Below are 19070 nucleotides of genomic sequence, written 5' to 3' on the forward strand. Positions count from 1 at the left end.
ATCTACCTTGCGGATCTGTTTGGACAATTTGCACATTCGGATCAAAATTACTGTTAATTAATATCATCACCCATTTTGAGTTTCTTTGCCCATTGGAGAAGTATATTTTTTAACAGACACATCTCAACATCAACTGTTCAGAGGAGACTGCGTGAAATCAGGCCTTCGTGGTCGAATTGCTGTAAAGAAACCACTACTAAAACAAACCAATAATAAGAAGAGACTTGCTTGGGCCAAGAAACACGAGCAATGGACATTAGACCAGTGGAAATCTGTCCTTTGGTCTGATGAGTCCAAATTGGAGATTCTTGGTTCCAACCGCCGTGTCTTTGTGAGACGCAGAGTAGGTGAACGGATTATCTCCGCATGTGTGGTTCCCACCGTGAAGCATGGAGGAGGAGGTGTGATGGTGTGGGGGTGCTTTGCTGGTGACACTGTCTGTGATTTATTTAGAATTCAAGGCACACTTAGCCAGCATGGCTACCACAGCATTCTGCAGCTATACGCCGTCCCATCTGGTTTGCACTTAGTGGGACTATCATTTGTTTTTCAACAGGACAATGACCCAGCACACCTCCAGGCTATGTAAGGGCTATTTGACCAAGAAAGAGAGTGATGGTGCTGCATTAGATGACCTGGCCTCCACAATCACCTGACCTCAACCCAATTGAGATGGTTTGGGATGAGTCGGATCGCAGAGTGAAGGAAAATAATCCAACAAGTGCTCAGCATATGTGGGAACTCCTTCAAGACTGTTGTGCATTCCAGGTGAAGCTGGTTGAGAGAATGCCAAGAGTGTGCAAAGCTGTTGTCAAGGCAAAGGGTGGCTACGTTGAAGAATCTCAAATATAAAATATATTTTGATTTGTTTAACACTTCATAGTTTTGATGTCTTCACTATTATTCTAATATGTAGAAAATAGTAAAACATAAAGAAAAACCCTTGAATGAGTAGGTGTGTCCAAACATTTGACTGGTACTGTATATATAATATGCTTATATGATAATTATTACCCCACTACAAGTGTGCCCTGCTGGTTCTCTACAGCCCTGGTTTCCAAGGGCTCAGTGTGAGATAGGCAGCGTTGGGGAAGCATTGATTCTGGCTGATCCCTAACACCCTGTTAATGAAGGTGTTAGTGGACATAGCAGGTTGACACAGGGTGAGCCAATAGATAGTGAATAAATGCATGTGCTCATCGAGCCATAGGTTTAAGATATCAGGGTGAGAGGGAAGGAGACCTGATTGGGATGTTTGGAATGGTTTAGGTAATCCTCTATAAAACACGGAAATGTGTAGGCCTGTTTTACTTTGCCTGTTTTTATGTGTGTGAAAACATATTGTCCAACATATTGGATAAGTCAGTGTACCAGAACCCCTATTTTGCCATTTAATTCTCTCAGAAGGGACCCATCTATTCTAAGCCATGTTTCCTTCACACCACCCTTGCCCTCCTGCTGTTTCCTCAGAGTGGAACAGGAAACAGCTTTCTCATTGGGCTGTTTCTCCATGAACCAGAGCGCATACAAGTAAATCAATACCCATAATGGCCTTCTTCTAACAGCTCAACTTTGTAATGGCAATGGCATCTACATCCTGCGTTGTGGTGGTAGTATTCATAGCCACACATCCCAACGTTATGGGAGTCATGTTACACTGGAGTTGTATTGGGTAGTGAGGGAGAGATGGAGATGGTAGGATGCCCAATGTGCAGGGTTAGAGGGGTTACTCCTATAAATATTCCCCCCAGTCCCCCTTCCTTCATTGATGGCAGGAGGGAGAGAGTGACAGTTTAACCACCCTGGCTCTATGTTTATGGCCCGGTTTCCATGACAACATCCTCAGACTGCAACCGACCAACCGTGGAGGTGGTAGACTAGAGGAGGGAGTCCCTAAGAGCAAAGAGAGGTTTAACGACCCAACGACCAGCCGCTCCATCCACACCACTCTATAGCCACTCTATAGCCATCACTCAGTTTTCACTCAGTTTTCCTCTATATAGCTGTCAGCCAGGATCCCTTCGAGAATTCCTATGGTTGCATTTCATGAAAGAACAAAACAATATATATATATATATTTATAAAAACAACACAACAAAAAACATAATTTAATTGTACAAACAGCATTTCACCGCATGACTCTTCTTAGGAAAAGGTAATTTACTGTGTCAAATGGGTGTAATTCTGTTATGAGTGAGGGTTTGACCCATATCTGCCTGACATTTTTTTCATTGCATTAGTTGAAAGGTCAGCCTAAACCCCAGTGTAGCAAAATGTTTACAGAGGAGTGGCTGATTGCCTCGTTGTAATCAAAAAGGGGTTGTTTTATTTAATTCAATTTTTTACGGAACGATTTGGCATTTGAAGAAAAGGCATTTCTGATTTGCTATTCTATTTATTTGGGTGTTGTGAATGTGTCCCCTTGTGTGTGCGCACGTACGTCCTAGCGTGTGTCCATCCGTGCGTATGTGTGCAGTGTGTGTGTGTGTTTGCTTAGGCTGAGAGACATTTAAGTGTGCTTGAGACTGAGTCAAGTTGAGTGGAAGTGATTGGCTCTAGAGTCCTAGGACCCCTTCAGTAATCTGTTTCAATTTCATGTGTGTGAGTGAAAACATACACAGACACACCAGCCGCACCATTCCCATCATTCGCTCCACTACCACGCTACAGATTGTTTAGAGAGGCCCGCTAGCTGTCGTTCTACTAAGTGCCATGAGAATTCAGCTTTGGCTGCGTTGGGTTAATAAGTACTGCTGTGATGATGTAGCTTGCAAAACGCCATTTTCATAAATGCTGTGATCATTTGGATTTTCTAAGCGATTTTAATCACTTTGGTTGTACTTTTTGCTTCTCTGTTACTGTCAATTGAATTCTGCTGGTCTGGATAGTTTTTTGGGGGTTTTCTCTCAAGTGCTGTTTGTTTTATAGTAGGTTCAAATTACTCTGATGGTACTGTAGTAAAATAGATATCTTGCTAATATGGGATGTTTTTACAGTGAACAGGAACAATTTTCAAATAGAAATAGACAAAAAAGTACTTGTAGCCTACTTTCACAATTTTATTCCGGTAAACTTTTAAGATTGTTTTATTGAACCTGTCACGACAGTGTTGTTGGTGACATGCAGTGTTAATTAAAGACCACCAGCTGTTATGTTATTGTGCCGACTACGCCATGCATAGCAACAGACGGCCAGATGTTCCAGGGAACTAACTTTAATGAGTCCACATTGTGTTCTTACAACATGGCAGCTACAGAAGAAAGCATCAGTTAGCAGCACACTTCTGGTGTAGTGTCTGTTGTGTCTGTCTAACATCTAGTGAAGCACAGTGCAAAGAATGTGGTTTTAGTAAAGGCATTGCTGAGAGAATGTGGGCCATTGGTGTTCCCTGAGGGAAAACTCCTTAAGGCCTTAGTTATAATGACAGTTGTAAGCTCAATACATAGAGTAAAGTGGTCCACAATTTATAAGCAGAGACCTTCCTTCCACATTCCTGAATGACTATTAAAACCTTTGACCGGAAACACGTTTTAATCTTTTTTCAATTTGTTCAACACGTTTAATGGAACATATATAAGGCCGGCGATGCAGACAGGGCTACATTAACCTTGACCAGCAGATTGTTGGAGAGGCGTGTGACTCACGCAGCCATTACTCCACTCACTCCGTTCTCCCAGCCTCCCACTTCCCATCATGCAACACTCACTGTGCCATAGATAGACCTCCAGGAGAATCACACAATAGGCTAAAGTGGCTTCCTCTCCTATCCTTTCCTTCATCATCTGCACGGATCTGAAAACATAGTAAATGTGAAAACAATAATGATGCATGCTTTGAGGAGGCGAGGAGAGGATGGAATTGTATACAATTGATGAAGGAGCCCAGGTATTTTAACATTTGAGCAAAGGGAAGGAGACAAGGACAGGAAACCAGACCATTAGACTATTGAGATACACGCTATATGTGGTTCAACATTGGTGCAGACAAAGGAAAGGAGACAAGGTCAGGAAACCAGACTATTGAGATCCACACTGCTACATCTCTACCTCTGATGGATGATCTGCAGTGAAGCACTCCCCCTATGAGGGGTTCTTTGAGGAAGTTTGGAGGGGAATACTTGAGGAGAGGGTTAGTGCTGCTGCGTCTTCGCCTCACAGGATATTCATCTAAGGGCTGTTCTGTTTTACGCTCAGGAGACTCCCTGACGGCCCCTAATAAACGCTTTGAGTGGATGAAATATTCATGCAGAGTTAAATATGGATCCTGGAGCAGGCAGTCACAAGGCATTAGACACAGTCAATACAGATCACCACTTCCCTCTCCCTCTCTCCATATTTTTCTCTCTGGATTGCTGTGGTCTCAGGCAGAGAGTTGGGATGGTGAAGGGGGGTGAATCAGCCAGGTAGAATAGCACGGGAGACAGCAGAGGAGATAGACAGGGGGAGAGGGGGGAGAGGAAGAGGGGAGAGAGAGATTGAGTGGGGGGAGAGGAAGAGATAGACTGAGAGAGAAAGAGGAAGAGAGAGAGTGATGGAGAGAGAGATGGAGAGTGAGCGGGGGGGAGAGAGAGATGGAAAGTGTGTGAAAGAGAGGGCGAGGGCGAGAAAGCGGTACTCTGACATGTTGTTTATGATGAGCAAATGCAGCAGTCGGAGGTGTCAGGATGGTTTTATCAATGTTAACTAACTAACCGTAAAACACTGAGCGCTGCTCCTGCAGTGGAAAGCTCACGCAACACTAAGCACCCCAGCCAGATTGGACCACATTCAAACATCACACACGTATGCACACACACACACACACACACATTCACATACTGCACGTTCCAATATTTGACAGATTTATAGATTGCGATTGAAACAAACGATCATAACTCTTTAATTGATTTAAGAACAACCGCTTTTCACAAGCTCCTCCATCTGCTTAACATTCACTGTGATCACCATGGACCTTTGGGGTCAACAACAAAGCAGCTATTTAAACTAACTTTGATGCTCAGTTTAGCTTGTTGTCAAAGGTCTATGGTCAGGTAATGAACATTTTGAAACAAGCTGATGTGCAATGAAGTCTAACTTAGTGTTTCTGTTAGAATTGAGAAGACCAGCTGGACTTATTCATAGGCTGCATCTGAAATGGCACCGTATTCATTTTGTAGTGCACTACTTTTGACCAGGGCATGCACTATAGGGGCACTAGGAATAGGTAGCCATTTCAGTCACAGCCATAGTCTGTAGCCATAGCTACACTGCTTCCTGTCTCTGCCTCATCGTATGTGTATTCTGCAGTGCATGAATTAAGTTAATAGTGACCCACAGTGGGCGAGGTCCTCAGCCCTCCACTGTGTCTACTGTGTCCACTTTGTCACGGACAATGACGCATCATCAGCGTGCGACTGGGCACCGCCGTGGGGCATCATCATCAGTGTGCGACAGAGTGTTGTAGTGATTTAATGAAGGCTTGGGAACTGGCTGCTGCTCAACACTCAACAGCAGGCTGTGAGCTGAGCTGGGCTGGTGTCCCATGGTGCCGTGCGCTCAAGTAGAAACAGGAAGTAAACAAATAATGCCATGGGCCAACCAGCTGGGGACTGACTGTATGGCTGCAGGTTGCAGAAAATAACAACTACATGGTTGTGACTGTGACTGTTACTGTGGCAGGTCTATATGGTACTGAACCAGGGAACAGACTATTGATTGCACTTACAGAAGGACTGGAAACACTTGTAAGAATTATTCAGCCATAGTGGCTCTCTGTCCTATATCTCTATGTAGGAATTGAGATGTTAGCTCAATGACATGCTAGCTGTTCCCATAGACTTCCAGTCATTGTGCCAACGACTATCCATTTAAAAGCATGTATCGGCAGAAATATATATATCATGTAAATCATCGTTTTTGCAGCGGTGGAAATAATTTAGCAGCGGTGAATTCAATGTATCAGTGATGAATGATGATGTTGATGATGAAGTCTGGTGGAGTATTGATAGATGTCATTTTGGTTTCCTTTTCAAAGGGGAATGCACACTGTTGTGATCCGTTTTCTTCTGGCATCAAGGTCTGTGGTACTGGCTCTGGTAAGATACAGTGTGGCGCCAGAAAAAAACAGAGCTTTGAGAGAAAAATAGATGGTGGTGGTAGAACAGGAGGGATACAGACAAAGATGAAGAAATAAGGAAGTGGAATGAAATGTGCGATAGTGCAAAGAAGGGAGAGAAAAGAAGAGGGAGAGGAGGAGGATGGAAGAGACAAGTTGACAGAGGGATGGATTTCATTAAAATTGGAATGACATTAGACATCTATTCATGGAGCTTCCTTATCTATTACTAATTAAAACCAAGGTAGTCAAATTAATACAGAGTATAACTTCAATTACCATAGATACATATTTGTAGTTTCTCTTTGGAAAATGGGGAGCCTGCACTGTTTGTAACAGCAACGGAACTAACATGATATATTCAAAACGGTATATGTATTGTACATTGTACATTGCTTAATTCCCCCACTCTCTCTCTCTCTCTCTCTCTCTCTCTCTCTCTCTCTCTCTCTCTCTCACTCAATCACTCACACACTCATTCACTCAATCACTCTCTCTGTTTCTCTGTCTTTCTCTAACTCGCTGTTTCTCTCTCCCTCTCTCTCTCTCACACACACACACACACACACACACACACACACACACACACACACACACACACACACACACACACACACACACACACACACACACACTTACTCCTTTTTTTGTCTCTTTGTGTTTCCTCTCAAGGTCTTATTCGGTTACAGGAGCTCATAAAGGCTCCGTCTCGCTACAACATCCGCTTGAAGATCCGCCAGTTGCCAGCGGACACCAAGGACGCCAAGCCTCTCCTCAAGGAGATGAAGAGAGGGAAGGAGTTCCACGTCATCTTCGACTGTGGCCATGAAATGGTTGCCGGGATCCTAAAACAGGTGTGTGTGAGGAGGGGAAATTATGTGTGTCTGTGTTTGTGGGTGCATGAGTGAGAAGTCCCAATCCCCAGTCAATTCAGACAAGTTTTGTCAAACTGTGTGCAAAAGTTATTTTTTGTACATTTCCTTGAAAGAAGGAATGTCCTCTAAGGTCCTTTTAGTCATGCAGGATATCAGCTACACCTGAAACAGAAAGAGTATGTTTTATACTGACTAATTTAAAAACATTCATATTCCTCCTCCTGCTTCCAGGATGTATCAAATATTAAAGATAACATGATTCAACCTAGTAATCACTCTTTCTCCCTCACTCTCTCCCACTTGGCTTTTTTAATAAATGTGGTAGCTGGTGATTGGTTATGAAGGTCAAGGACACCTATCATTAGCTAGTGGCTTGTGAGCTACTCCCTGGTAATGGGGGGTAATGAAGGACTTTTCTCTGATTTCCTCATTACAAGACATCCGCCTGACTCAGTGAGGGAAGGATTCCTCTCCTCATTTCACTCGGAGATGACAGTCATTATATCCTTTAGAGCTGCAGTTCCATCTCCTACTGTACAATAAACAACTGGTGGTAGTTTATCATTCATAGTGCCATTGTGGGTCTGCATGCTAAATATCCAGCTTCAAATACTTCATAAGTTAACCTCTATAGGCCTACCTCTACAGTTGATATGCAGTTGGCCAAATGCTCATGATATGCAGGTGCTAAAATATCATTTTGCTTCTGATCCCTAAACGACAAGATTAAAATTACTGCAGATTTCCCCAATCCCTCTGTGGTGTCCATGGATATAGTGCAGTGTATAATAGGGTTGAAGATATCTGATTGGCTAAGAAACACAGAACTCCATCAGGTCCATTCAATAAAGAGGAACATTTTAATGTTGTCATCTTATTGAAAAAGGAAATACAATCATTTACATTCTGCACCGTTATTGGCTATGTAACCTCAATGGCCGGTGGTAATGCTAGCTGCATTATTGGTGAGTAGATTAGAGTATTTTCAACCCACCTGGATACTTACCGTACCCACCTGACACCGGCAGCAATTACTGGCCTGACCCTTTCCCATTTAATCACTCTCCATTTCCCTACACAATCATCATCTGTGATTCCTTATGGTTTAGCGAAGCTGTCAGAGAACTGCAGCACGACTCACCTGTCCCAGCTGCCTGGGAGACCAAGCCACATTTATATCGCTTAAATAGGGTGGGCACTCAGCCAAAGTCCCTAACAGACACACACAGAGTAGACTCACAATATAATGCTGCCATAACAGGGGCTTATTTTTCAAATGGCCTTGTGAGATGTTCACCTATAAGACATAATGTCCCTATAACAGGTGTTATAGCGATATAGAGGTGAGGAGTCTGTAATTCTGTTAGCAAAACATGGCCTTCCCCTGATCAGACCAAGGTAATGACCACAGTCATCTGTCTGTCTGCAGTGATATCATCAAAATTCAGATAGAGTGAGGGAAAGAGAGAGAGACACAGAGAGAGAGAGAGAGAGAGAGAGAGAGAGAGAGAGAGAGAGAGAGAGAGAGAGAGAGAGAGAGAGAGAGAGAGAGAGAGAGAGAGAGAGAGAGAGAGAGAGAGAGAGAGAGAGAGAGAGCTGCAACTATTTTCACTTTTCTCACTTCTGATAGAGATCAGCGTACAGTATATTCACATAGGCAGAGAATGAAGTAGAATCATCCTCCTCACTCACAGCGTTACCTCTCTATCCCTGATGAGAGTGTATCCTGGCCTTTAGGTCTGCTTAATTGCTGTCATTAGTGAGTAATGTGAGCCCTCACTGTTGAAGGGCAAATGGATGGATGGGTGGATAGAGGGGAGGGAGGTATGCAGGGATGGTGGGATGGATGGAGGAGGAGATGGTTCCACCAGGCTTAAAAGAGAGTGGATGTGAGGTTTATATATTTTTATCGCAGAAACACACATAACTCTGTAACATACACACGCAGGCATGCACACACACACACACACACACACACACACACACACACACACACACACACACACACTCACTTACTTACTTACTCACACACACACTGCAAAATGTATACTGTAGATTCACACATTCAGCAATTATATACTCACACAATCTGATTTTACTATCTCTTTATCTCTCTCTCTTTCTCTCTCTCTTTCACTCTCTCGCTTTCACTCTTTCTCTCTCTCTCTTTCTCTCTCTCTCTCACTCTTTCACTCTCTATCTCTCTCTATTTCTTTCTCTCTCTCTCTGTCTCTCTCTCTCTCTATATATCTATCTATCTATCTATCTATCTATCTATCTATCTATCTATCTATCTATCTATCTATCTATCTATCTATCTATCTATCTATCTATCTCTCTCTCTCTCTCTCTCTCTCTCTCTCTCTCTCTCTCTCTCTCTCTCTCTCTCTCTCTCTCTCTCTTCGCTCTCGCTCTCGCTCTCGCTCTCGCTCTCGCTCTCGCTCTCTCTTTCTCTAGGCTCTTGCTATGGGGATGATGACAGAGTATTATCACTACATCTTCACCACACTGGTAAGTAAAGTACAGTCGTATGTTCCACTGCCTGCCGAGATGCTTCACCATCATTTTGCCTGTCTAGCTTTTGTATCCATCTGGAAACTTCTGACACAGTGAAGGTGTGAGCTAAACAGAGTCGCTCTTCAATCTTCATGTTTTCCCTCAAACTGACTAACAGCCAATCCAAAAGTCCTGAAATGTGAAATATTCATGCATCAAAAGTAAAGCAACAATCTATTTTATGTCTTAGGTGTGAGAAAGAAAGTGATATCAGAATGGTTTAGCTCATGTGCGGTGATGATCAAGGGTAACAAGAACATTGAATGTGAAAGTGAATGACAGCCTCCCTATCCTTCCCTGGAGGAGCACAGGGAAATCTGGCAGAGAGGAGAGTGTCAACTTTCATTTCTCTCTTGAAAGAGAGAGATATAGAGACAGAGAGAGAGAGAGAGGGAGGGAGTGGGAGAGAGAGCGTGAGAGGGGGGGTCAGATAGCTGTTCAGTTCTGACACCCCATGGTTGTGTAACTGACATGGTCCTTGGCCTACTTCAGAGGGCTGCTCTATTTCTCTCTTTCTGCAGAGATTATCACACACACATGCACACACACCCTCTACATTATCCCTGACTCCCTCTCTCTCTCTCATACTCACTCCCTGTCCCGTTGTCAGGTCAGAAACATTATTCAAGTCCTACTCCTATTAGAGCCATATCTCTCATTCATCTAACACTAGCTAGAGTTAAGATCAAAACACTCACTTTCTCTTTTGACTCTTCCTGCCCCACCCCCTCCCCCCAGCCAGAATATGAACATCCTTTGAACTAAAACCTTCCGTTTTTTTCACTGTCTGAGCTTTTCATCAAGAGAAAAATAAATCCTTCCATTTAAACGTTTGAAATGAAAGATCTAAATGTCCACATTCTCTTTATAGAAGCCATTCAGTGTATCACAATGAACGCAATTAAGTCTGGCGAAGCCATTTGCAGGATGTATGAAATGAGAAAAGTGAACATGAGTGAAGATGAGGAGTTGGGGAGGGACTGAGGAGAGGGAACAGATATGAGGACGTTCTAACATGTTCCAATGTTGAGTTTGGCAGAGAGGGGACCCAGTACTGAGAGCTTAATTCTCCCACCAGAGTGAACAGCCTATCCACATCGATGAACACATATGGCAGCCATTTTCTGCCAGATTTTACTTTTACAATACTCCAGTGTTAGCTCCAATTGAGGAGCACACAGACACCACACATTAACTCACAATGCTACCATGTCCTTGCATATTCACAATCAGCATTCCTATTTAATTGTTAGTCTATACTTCATCCTTTTTGCTCCTAGTGGAGGAAATGGCTTTGTTTATAACACAATTATAACCCCTCTTTAGCGTATTATATATACAGTGAGGGAAAAAAGTATTTGATCCCCTGCTGATTTTGTACGTTTGCCCACTGACAAAGAAATGATCAGTCTAATTTTAATGGTAGGTTTATTTGAACAGTGAGAGACAGAATAACAACAAATAAATCCAGAAAACGCATGTCAAAAATGTTATAAATTGATTTGCATTTTAATTAGGGAAATAAGTATTTGACCCCCTCTCAATCAGAAAGATTTCTGGCTCCCAGGTGTCTTTTATACAGGTAACGAGCTGAGATTAGGAGCACACTCTTAAAGGGAGTGCTCCTAATCTCAGCTTGTTACCTGTATAAAAGACACCTGTCCACAGAAGCAATCAATCAATCAGATTCCAAACTCTCCACCATGGCCAAGACCAAAGAGCTCTCCAAGGATGTCAGGGACAAGATTGTAGACCTACACAAGGCTGGAATGGGCTACAAGACCATCGCCAAGCAGCTTGGTGAGAAGGTGACAACAGTTGGTGCGATTACTCGCAAATGGAAGAAACACAAAATAACTGTCAATCTCCCTCGGCCTGGGGCTCCATGCAAGATCTCACCTTGTGGAGTTGCAATGATCATGAGAACGGTGAGGAATCAGTCAGAACTACACGGGAGGATCTTGTCAATGATCTCAAGGCAGCTGGGACCATAGTCACCAAGAAAACAATTGGTAACACACTACGCCGTGAAGGACTGAAATCCTGCAGCGCCCGCAAGGTCCCCCTGCTCAAGAAAGCACATATACAGGGCCGTCTGAAGTTTGCCAATGAACATCTGAATGATTCAGAGGACACCTGAGTGAAAGTGTTGTGGTCAGATGAGACCAAAATGGAGCTCTTTGGCATCATCTCAACTCGCCGTGTTTGGAGGAGGAGGAATGCTGCCTATGACCCCAAGAACACCATCCCCACCGTTAAACATGGAGGTGGAAACCTTATGCTTTCGGGGTGTTTTTCTGCTAAGGGGACAGGACAACTTCACCGCATCAAAGGGACGATGGACGGGGCCATGTACCGTCAAATCTTGGGTGAGAACCTCCTTCCCTCAGCCAGGGCATTGAAAATGGGTTGTGGATGGGTATTCCAGCATGACAATGACCCAAAACACGGCCAAGGCAACAAAGGAGTGGTTCAAGAAGAAGCACATTAAGGTCCTGGAGTGGCCTAGCCAGTCTCCAGACCTTAATCCCATAGAAAATCTGTGGAGGGAGCTGAAGGTTCGAGTTGCCAAACGTCAGCCTTGAAACCTTAATGACTTGGAGAAGATCTGCAAAGAGGAGTGGGACAAAATCCCTCCGGAGATGTGTGCAAACCTGGTGGCCAACTACAAGAAACGTCTGACCTCTGTGATTGCCAACAAGGGTTTTGCCACCAAGTACTAAGTCATGTTTTGCAGAGGGGTCAAATACTTATTTCCCTCATTAAAATGCAAATCAATTTATAACATTTTTGACATGCGTTTTTATGGATTTTTTTGTTGTTATTCTGTCTCTCACAGTTTAAATAAACCTACCATTAAAATTATAGACTGGTCATTTCTTTGTCAGTGGGCAAACGTACAAAATCAGCAGGGGATCAAATACTTTTTTCCCTCACTGTAGGCCTATGTATGTTATTTTCCTACTTGCCTGAATCCTTAACTCTTCCCTGTCAGGACCTGTTTGCGCTGGACGTGGAGGCCTACCGTTACAGTGGGGTGAACATGACTGGCTTTAGGATCCTGAATACGGAGAACAGCCAAGTGGCCTCCATCATAGAGAAGTGGTCCATGGAACGCCTGCAGGCCCCGCCCAAACCTGACTCTGGCCTACTGGACGGCTTCATGACGGTGAGTCATCACTACAGCTACTGTATGGGGCCAATCGAAAATAGCGCCCTATTTGCTAACCCTTATTCCCTATAGCCTTTAGTGCGCTACTTTTGGCCAGAATAGGGTTCCATTTTGGATGCAGCCGCTACTATGATAGGGATATATGTCTATAACTCTTTGTTGCTCTTCTCTTCTGCAAAGTTATGAATATTATTACTATGGAATAGGGACTGCTATGTGGCAGAGAAATCCATTCCACCATTAGATTTATTCCTAGTTAATTTAGATATCACATTAGACATTTGATGGAGGAAGGCAGGAATGTTGTTTGGACATAGATTATGCTTTCTCTGTGTGTGATTGTTGCCAATGCATTCGCCGTGGTGAAACAGCCATGCTTCCTGTGAGCACCCAGCCTGTCCCAGAGGACTGAAACACACAACCTCCTGGGTCCCTGGGCTCTGAGCCCAGGGTGATAACATGGCTCCTGTTGCATGGATCCAACCCCTCTCTGATAACAGCACACAACCAGTAATGACTGTTCTACAACAGTCCTGCTACACCGCTACTCTCTCTTATCTGGGAGCACTGCCAAAATATGAACTCACCAGAGACAGGGAGAGAGATGGAGGACAAGGAGGGCGAGAGAGCGAGAGAAAGGGAGCGAGATGACTGGAATTAGGTTTCCAGAACAACTGTTAAGGTGCTAAAAGTGACAAGTGGCTGGACTGACTGGTCAGATTCCAGTTGGAGGGAAGCGGATATTGATAGCTGTGGCTTGCCACTGGAGGATAGAGAGCTTCCTTTTATGTTCAAGGAAGCTTGCTGAAGAGTTAGTTACAGGGTTGCACTGTATCTTAGACCTGTTTGCCTCTTTGTAAGAGCCTTCTGTTGGATTAGTGGGTCAGTTGGTGGTGCTTCTCTCTGGAGGCCTCCAATAGACTGTGAGGATAATTGATGTATTTCTCTGACACATAGTCAATTGAAATCTAAGGAATCAACTTACTTGGTGCTTCACCCTCCACACTCATGTACATAAACTAGCTCTCTCAGATCAATAGGTCTTCACTCCAGTATTTGTAGTGGCAAGGACAACTGCAAAGCCCTCTATCTGCTGTTTGTGTTCCCCTCTGTTCCTTATGTAGTCTATAAGGCTGGATGAGTATTACCTCATAAGACTGTTATTTTTGGATCAGAGGCATCACAAGATTTATTCCAGTGGAGGAATGTGCTGTGACCCCGCTCATCAGGGAATTAATGGCATAGTTGGAAGGCGGGGATTGATTCATTAGACAAATGGCAATCAGTCAGCAGCTAATGCATATTGACATGGCGAAAGGTTCTGTAAACGTTTGATTAACGGATTCATTTGTGAGCTGTATTTACAGTCTTGTGTGCTTAAGTACTGAACCGCTGATGTAACTTATGGACTGGCGATCATGACAGATTACACCCAGAGCAATACAAAGACTCAGCTATTTTTATACAGTACAGCTCCTTTTTTGGGGTACCATTTTCTGTGTATTTTTTGAAGCACTATGGAAATGTGCATTTCTTTGTGTGTGCGTGCGTTTGTGTGTGGATGGATAATTTATTCTACCAATGATGTTGAAAAGAATGGAGAGTAGATGGAGAACAGGAAAAATCATATCCACCAAAAAGGTGTGAAGGGGTAGACAAATCCTAGTCCAGGCACCAGGTTTGTTAAAACAACTTTTAACACTTTAGATTGGACTTTTCTGTGTGATTTAATCCCTGTTCCTCTCCCACTGTTTGATCTGCAGAACAGAGCACTCTGAGAGATTAGAGAGAGGTGGTCCTCTCCCACCTAGCTTGGTTGCAGCCTTGTTATTTCGGCTTAAAGTGGATCTTGGTGCCTGCCTTATTTGGCTGTGACTCTCGAAAGATTCCTGTCGCCTGTAAAACCTCAGAAACAAACACCAGTGCCAAAGAGGATAATGATTAAACCGGCAAATTTTCATTTTCACCCGAGGAGGTTTTTTTCTCCTTCTTCCCTTTTTTTTTTTTGATGTGTTTGTGTGCTGCAGTGCTGTATAATAACGCTTCATTCTGCACCTCATTCCTTTATGCTACAATGAATCTTCCTTTGGAGAAGAAAGTCCTGCCCTGTCACGGCTTAACACGCATAATGAAAATGACCTAACAAGCCCTACAGGCTCATTAGCATAATTTATCCTCCTTGCTAATTGCTATAGCTGCTGTCAGTTTCACTCTGAGGCAGCTAGGCTAATCTCAAGGAGATTCCGAAAACACCCAGGCATGACCACACATCCTACAATTTATCTCCCTGTCTTGAGTTGGAGAGGGGAGGCATTAACTTTTAACCGCCTCTCTCTTTGGGTCAGGGCAGATAGATATCCCCACGATTTGAATGTAGTTGGCCGCTGTTTTGTTTTTGTCAGGAGTTTGAGGATAAAATGGTGTTCATATAATTGAAACCTAGCAACCACACCATCGGTAATCATACCAATACTTTCCCCATGAAGAAAAATAGACATACTGTAGATCCAGGGCAAATTCAAATGGACATGTCTGTGCTACTGGGTGGGATGCCATTTTGTGATTTGACAGGTAGGCTATCATTGCATGTCCGGCTTTAGCGGAAATGGGAAAATACTTTTCAATACCAGCAGTCAAACACATATGGAATCACATTACTCAACCATCCACATATATCATAATGCAGACTGAAAGATTTGCAGAAACTCTTACAGATGTAAAGAATGAAACAGACATAGAGAGAGTATCGAGACAGAGACAAAGAGACCGGTTGAATGGAGAAGGAGAGAGATTGAGAAAACGGAGGAGAGAGAGAGAGAGAGAGAGAGAGAGAGAGAGAGAGAATAGTGAGGAGACATTGAGAGATGAATTATTCTGTGCTCTCTTAGCCGTCCCCTCGGCTCAGCCCCTTCTCCTGATCGATCTGTCCATCATGCCGTCACCATGGCATCTCCGGGGTGATCTCCCTGAGTGGCAGCAAGGGGTGGTGAACATGGCTGCTGCCTGCCAGAGAGGGGGGAGCTGTCCCTGGCCAGTTAGCAGGCTGCTGGACAAGCACTGGACACACCTGAATCACACCTGAACACACCTGAACAGCCCTGGCTAGACATGGCCAGCAGGGTCATCCCCCATTGTCTTCCGACAGGTGGCGTCATTCTAATGTGACATGCATTGCCATCGCTCTATCTGACGTTAAACAATGGGTCAGTCCCTAAACAGCCCTGGCAAGCCAGCAGACCCCTGACACAGCCCTGGACAGACCCTGGACAGACCCTGGACAGCTCATATCCTGGGATAATCCACATTTTATTCCAGTGCTGTGACAACGCTCCAATAGAAGTGAGAGCTACATATGGGAGTGGGCGATATTTCTTTACCAGATATTGGCCTCCTCTTCAATCTTGGTTTTGTGATGAACCCCATTTGAACCCTATTTCTCCACCCCACAGATGAAGCTCCTCTATCTAAGCAGTGGCCGTCTGCTTCTCTCTGTACTTCAGGCCAGCTCGCTCTTTTTGTGGCTGAGGGTCTTAGATTTGGGATTTGGCGCTGCATCTGTCCACATGCGGGGAGAGGAATTTGGAAGTGGAAGATGCCGGGGCATTATTCTGGCAGCTGGGTTGGCATGTGTGGTAGCTGGCAGAGACAGGCAGTGCCCCCCTCTTATCCCAAGGCCAGAGGCTCTACTGCCACTGAGATGACCCAAAGCTAGACCAGTCTCATCCTTTATCCCATTCATCACACCATATGGTTTTAGGTCTTCCTATTGGATTACTATTTGACAAGCTTTTGCTATATTATATAATATACCACAACATTTATTGAAACCTCTTGAATCTGATTGGTTAAACATCCAATTATTTAGTCCAATCAGTGGAAGCAGATTATAGCCCAGTTAAAACACAGAGATATACATACAGTAGTATGTGTGTCCATTTTGTGTTCTGGCTGAGCTGCTGTCATTTGTTTTTGGCGCTGTAGTGGCTGTGTGTAGCATACTGATGGTGTGTGTGGGTGTGTGAGTGTAGGTGTGTGTGTGTGTGTAGCGGATGTGTGTGTTTGTGTGTTTGCGTAGCCGCTGTCACATGCATTTTTGCACAGACACACGGGGCTGCATTAATAACTACGTGCCCCACGGTGTCGCCGCCAGGTACCAGCATAGACAGGTGTCCCCGGAGATGGGTTACTGTGGAAACGGAGTGATAATCTTGATTTTGGAAACAGGGCTGGCATGTCGTCCTCCCTCAATCCCCCATCCCCCCAATCTGACATCCCCCTCTCCTCTCCTCTCCTCTCCTCTCCTCTCCTCTCCTCTCCTCTCCTCTCCTCTCCTCTCCTCTCCTCTCCTCTCCTCTCCTCTCCTCTCCTCTCCTCTCCTCTCCTCTCCTCTCCTCTCCTCTCCTCTCAGGGGCGGCAGGTAGCCTAGTGGTTAAGAGTGTTGGGCCAGTAACCGAAAGGTTACTTGCCCGAGCAGGCAAGGTGGAAAGAATCTGCCGTTCTGCCCTTGAGCAGGGCAGTTAACCCCCAACAACAACTGCTCCCCAGGCGGATTAAGGCAGCCCCCCGCACTTCTCGTATTCAGAGGGTTTGGGTTAAATGTGGAAGACACATGCAACTGACTAGGTCTCCTCTCCTCCAGGGACTGCTGCCAGCTACATACCTCATCCCACTGCTCCCCTGAGAGCGATGAGCCATGTTACTCTATCCCACTATCAAACTTCTACTCTCAGTCTGAAATATCTCCCTCCATGTTTAGGATCTGACTCTATACCTAACTCTTATAATCTCCCTCCAATTCCCCCCCATATACACTGAGTGTACAAAACATTAGGAACACCTTCTTAATATTGAGTTGCACCCCCTTTTGCCCTCAGAGCAGCCTCGATTCGTCAGGGCATGGAATCTACAAGGACGCCGGCCCATGTTGACTGCAATGCTTCCCACAGTTGTGTCAAGTTGGCTGGATGTCCTTAGGGTGGTGGACCGTTCTTGATACACACGGGAAACTGTTGAGCGTGAAAAACCGAGTAGCGTTACAGTTCTTGACACACTCAAACCGGTGCGCCTGGCACCTACTACCATACCCCATTTCAAAGGCACTTAAATCTTTTGCCTTGCCCATTCACCCTCTGAATCGCACACATACACAAACCATGTCTCAATTGTCTCAAGGCTTACAAATCCTTCTTTAACCTGTCTCCTCCCCTTCATCTACACTGATTGAAGTGGATTTAACAAGGGATCATGTGGGGATCAATAAGGGATCATAGCTTTCACCTAGATTCACTTGGTCAGTCTATGTCATGGAAGGAGCAGATGTTCCTAATGTTTTGTACACAGTGTATGTATTCTCATTTGAACTCAGGATAGAATTCACTACTTTGAGCGCAAGGAATGAATAGAAAAATAATAACACAAGGAATAAATACACAATGAGTAACGATAACTCGGCTATATACACAGAGAGAGGAAGAGAGAAAGCGAAAGAGGGAAAGAAAGTCAGAGGATGGATGAAAGAAAAGCAGGAGAAAAGGAACGATTGACATTGCCATGTCTACAGAGTAAGTGAAGAGTTTATTTCCAAGACGCTATATCCACAAATGTTTCACATTTGTGTTTTCTCATCAGAAATTATTGCTTATGGGTACAATATTGTGTATGTAAAAAATATTAATGTTCTCAGATGTTTTATTAATAGATTTTAGATGTGTATTAAAATGTGTTATTTTTGCAAAACACTATGTATCCATTGTTTGTATATTTTACTGTGATATGTAGTTGTCTCACGTAGCTATCTTAAGATCAAATGACTAAAATGTAAAATGTAAACGTTTTACATATACAGTTGAAGTCGGAAGTTTACATACACCTTAGCCAAATACATTTAAACTCAGTTTGTCACATTTCCTGACATTTAATCCTAGTAAAAATGCCCTGTCTTAGGTCAGTTAGGATCACCACTTTATTTTAAGAATGTGAAATGTCAGAATAATAGTAGAGAGAATTATTTATTTCAGTTTTTATTTCTTTCATCACATTCCTACTGGGTCAGAAGTTTACATACACTCAATTAGTGTTTGGTACCATTGCCTTTAAATATTTTAACTTGGGTCAAACGTTTCGGGTAGCCTTCCACAAGCTTCCCACAATAAGTTGGGTGAATTTTGGCCCATTCCTCCTGACAGAGCTGGTGTAACTGAGTCAGGTTTGTAGGCCTCCTTGCTCGCACACGCTTTTTCAGTTCTGCCAACAAGTGTTCCTTAGGATTGAGGTCAGGGCTTTGTGATGGCCACTCCAATACCTTGACTTTGTTGTCCTTTAGCCATTTTGCCACAACTTTGGAAGTATGCTTGGGGTCATTGTCCATTTGGAAG

General features: G+C 43.9%; 1 protein-coding gene across 1 annotated transcript in view; it reads left to right on the forward strand.

Annotated features, from left to right (window-relative positions):
* LOC121543035 (glutamate receptor ionotropic, kainate 2-like) overlaps positions 1 to 19070 on the forward strand; it is a 151108-nt gene that overhangs the window by 18341 nt on the left and 113697 nt on the right. The window contains exons 4-6 of the mRNA XM_045214344.1: positions 6766 to 6947; positions 9426 to 9479; positions 12520 to 12693. Of these exons, the coding sequence (XP_045070279.1) occupies positions 6766 to 6947; positions 9426 to 9479; positions 12520 to 12693 (410 nt within the window). The remainder of the gene's footprint in view (positions 1 to 6765; positions 6948 to 9425; positions 9480 to 12519; positions 12694 to 19070) is intronic.

The sequence above is a fragment of the Coregonus clupeaformis genome, unplaced genomic scaffold, assembly GCF_020615455.1.
Source record: "Coregonus clupeaformis isolate EN_2021a unplaced genomic scaffold, ASM2061545v1 scaf0239, whole genome shotgun sequence".
Classification (NCBI taxonomy): domain Eukaryota; kingdom Metazoa; phylum Chordata; class Actinopteri; order Salmoniformes; family Salmonidae; genus Coregonus; species Coregonus clupeaformis.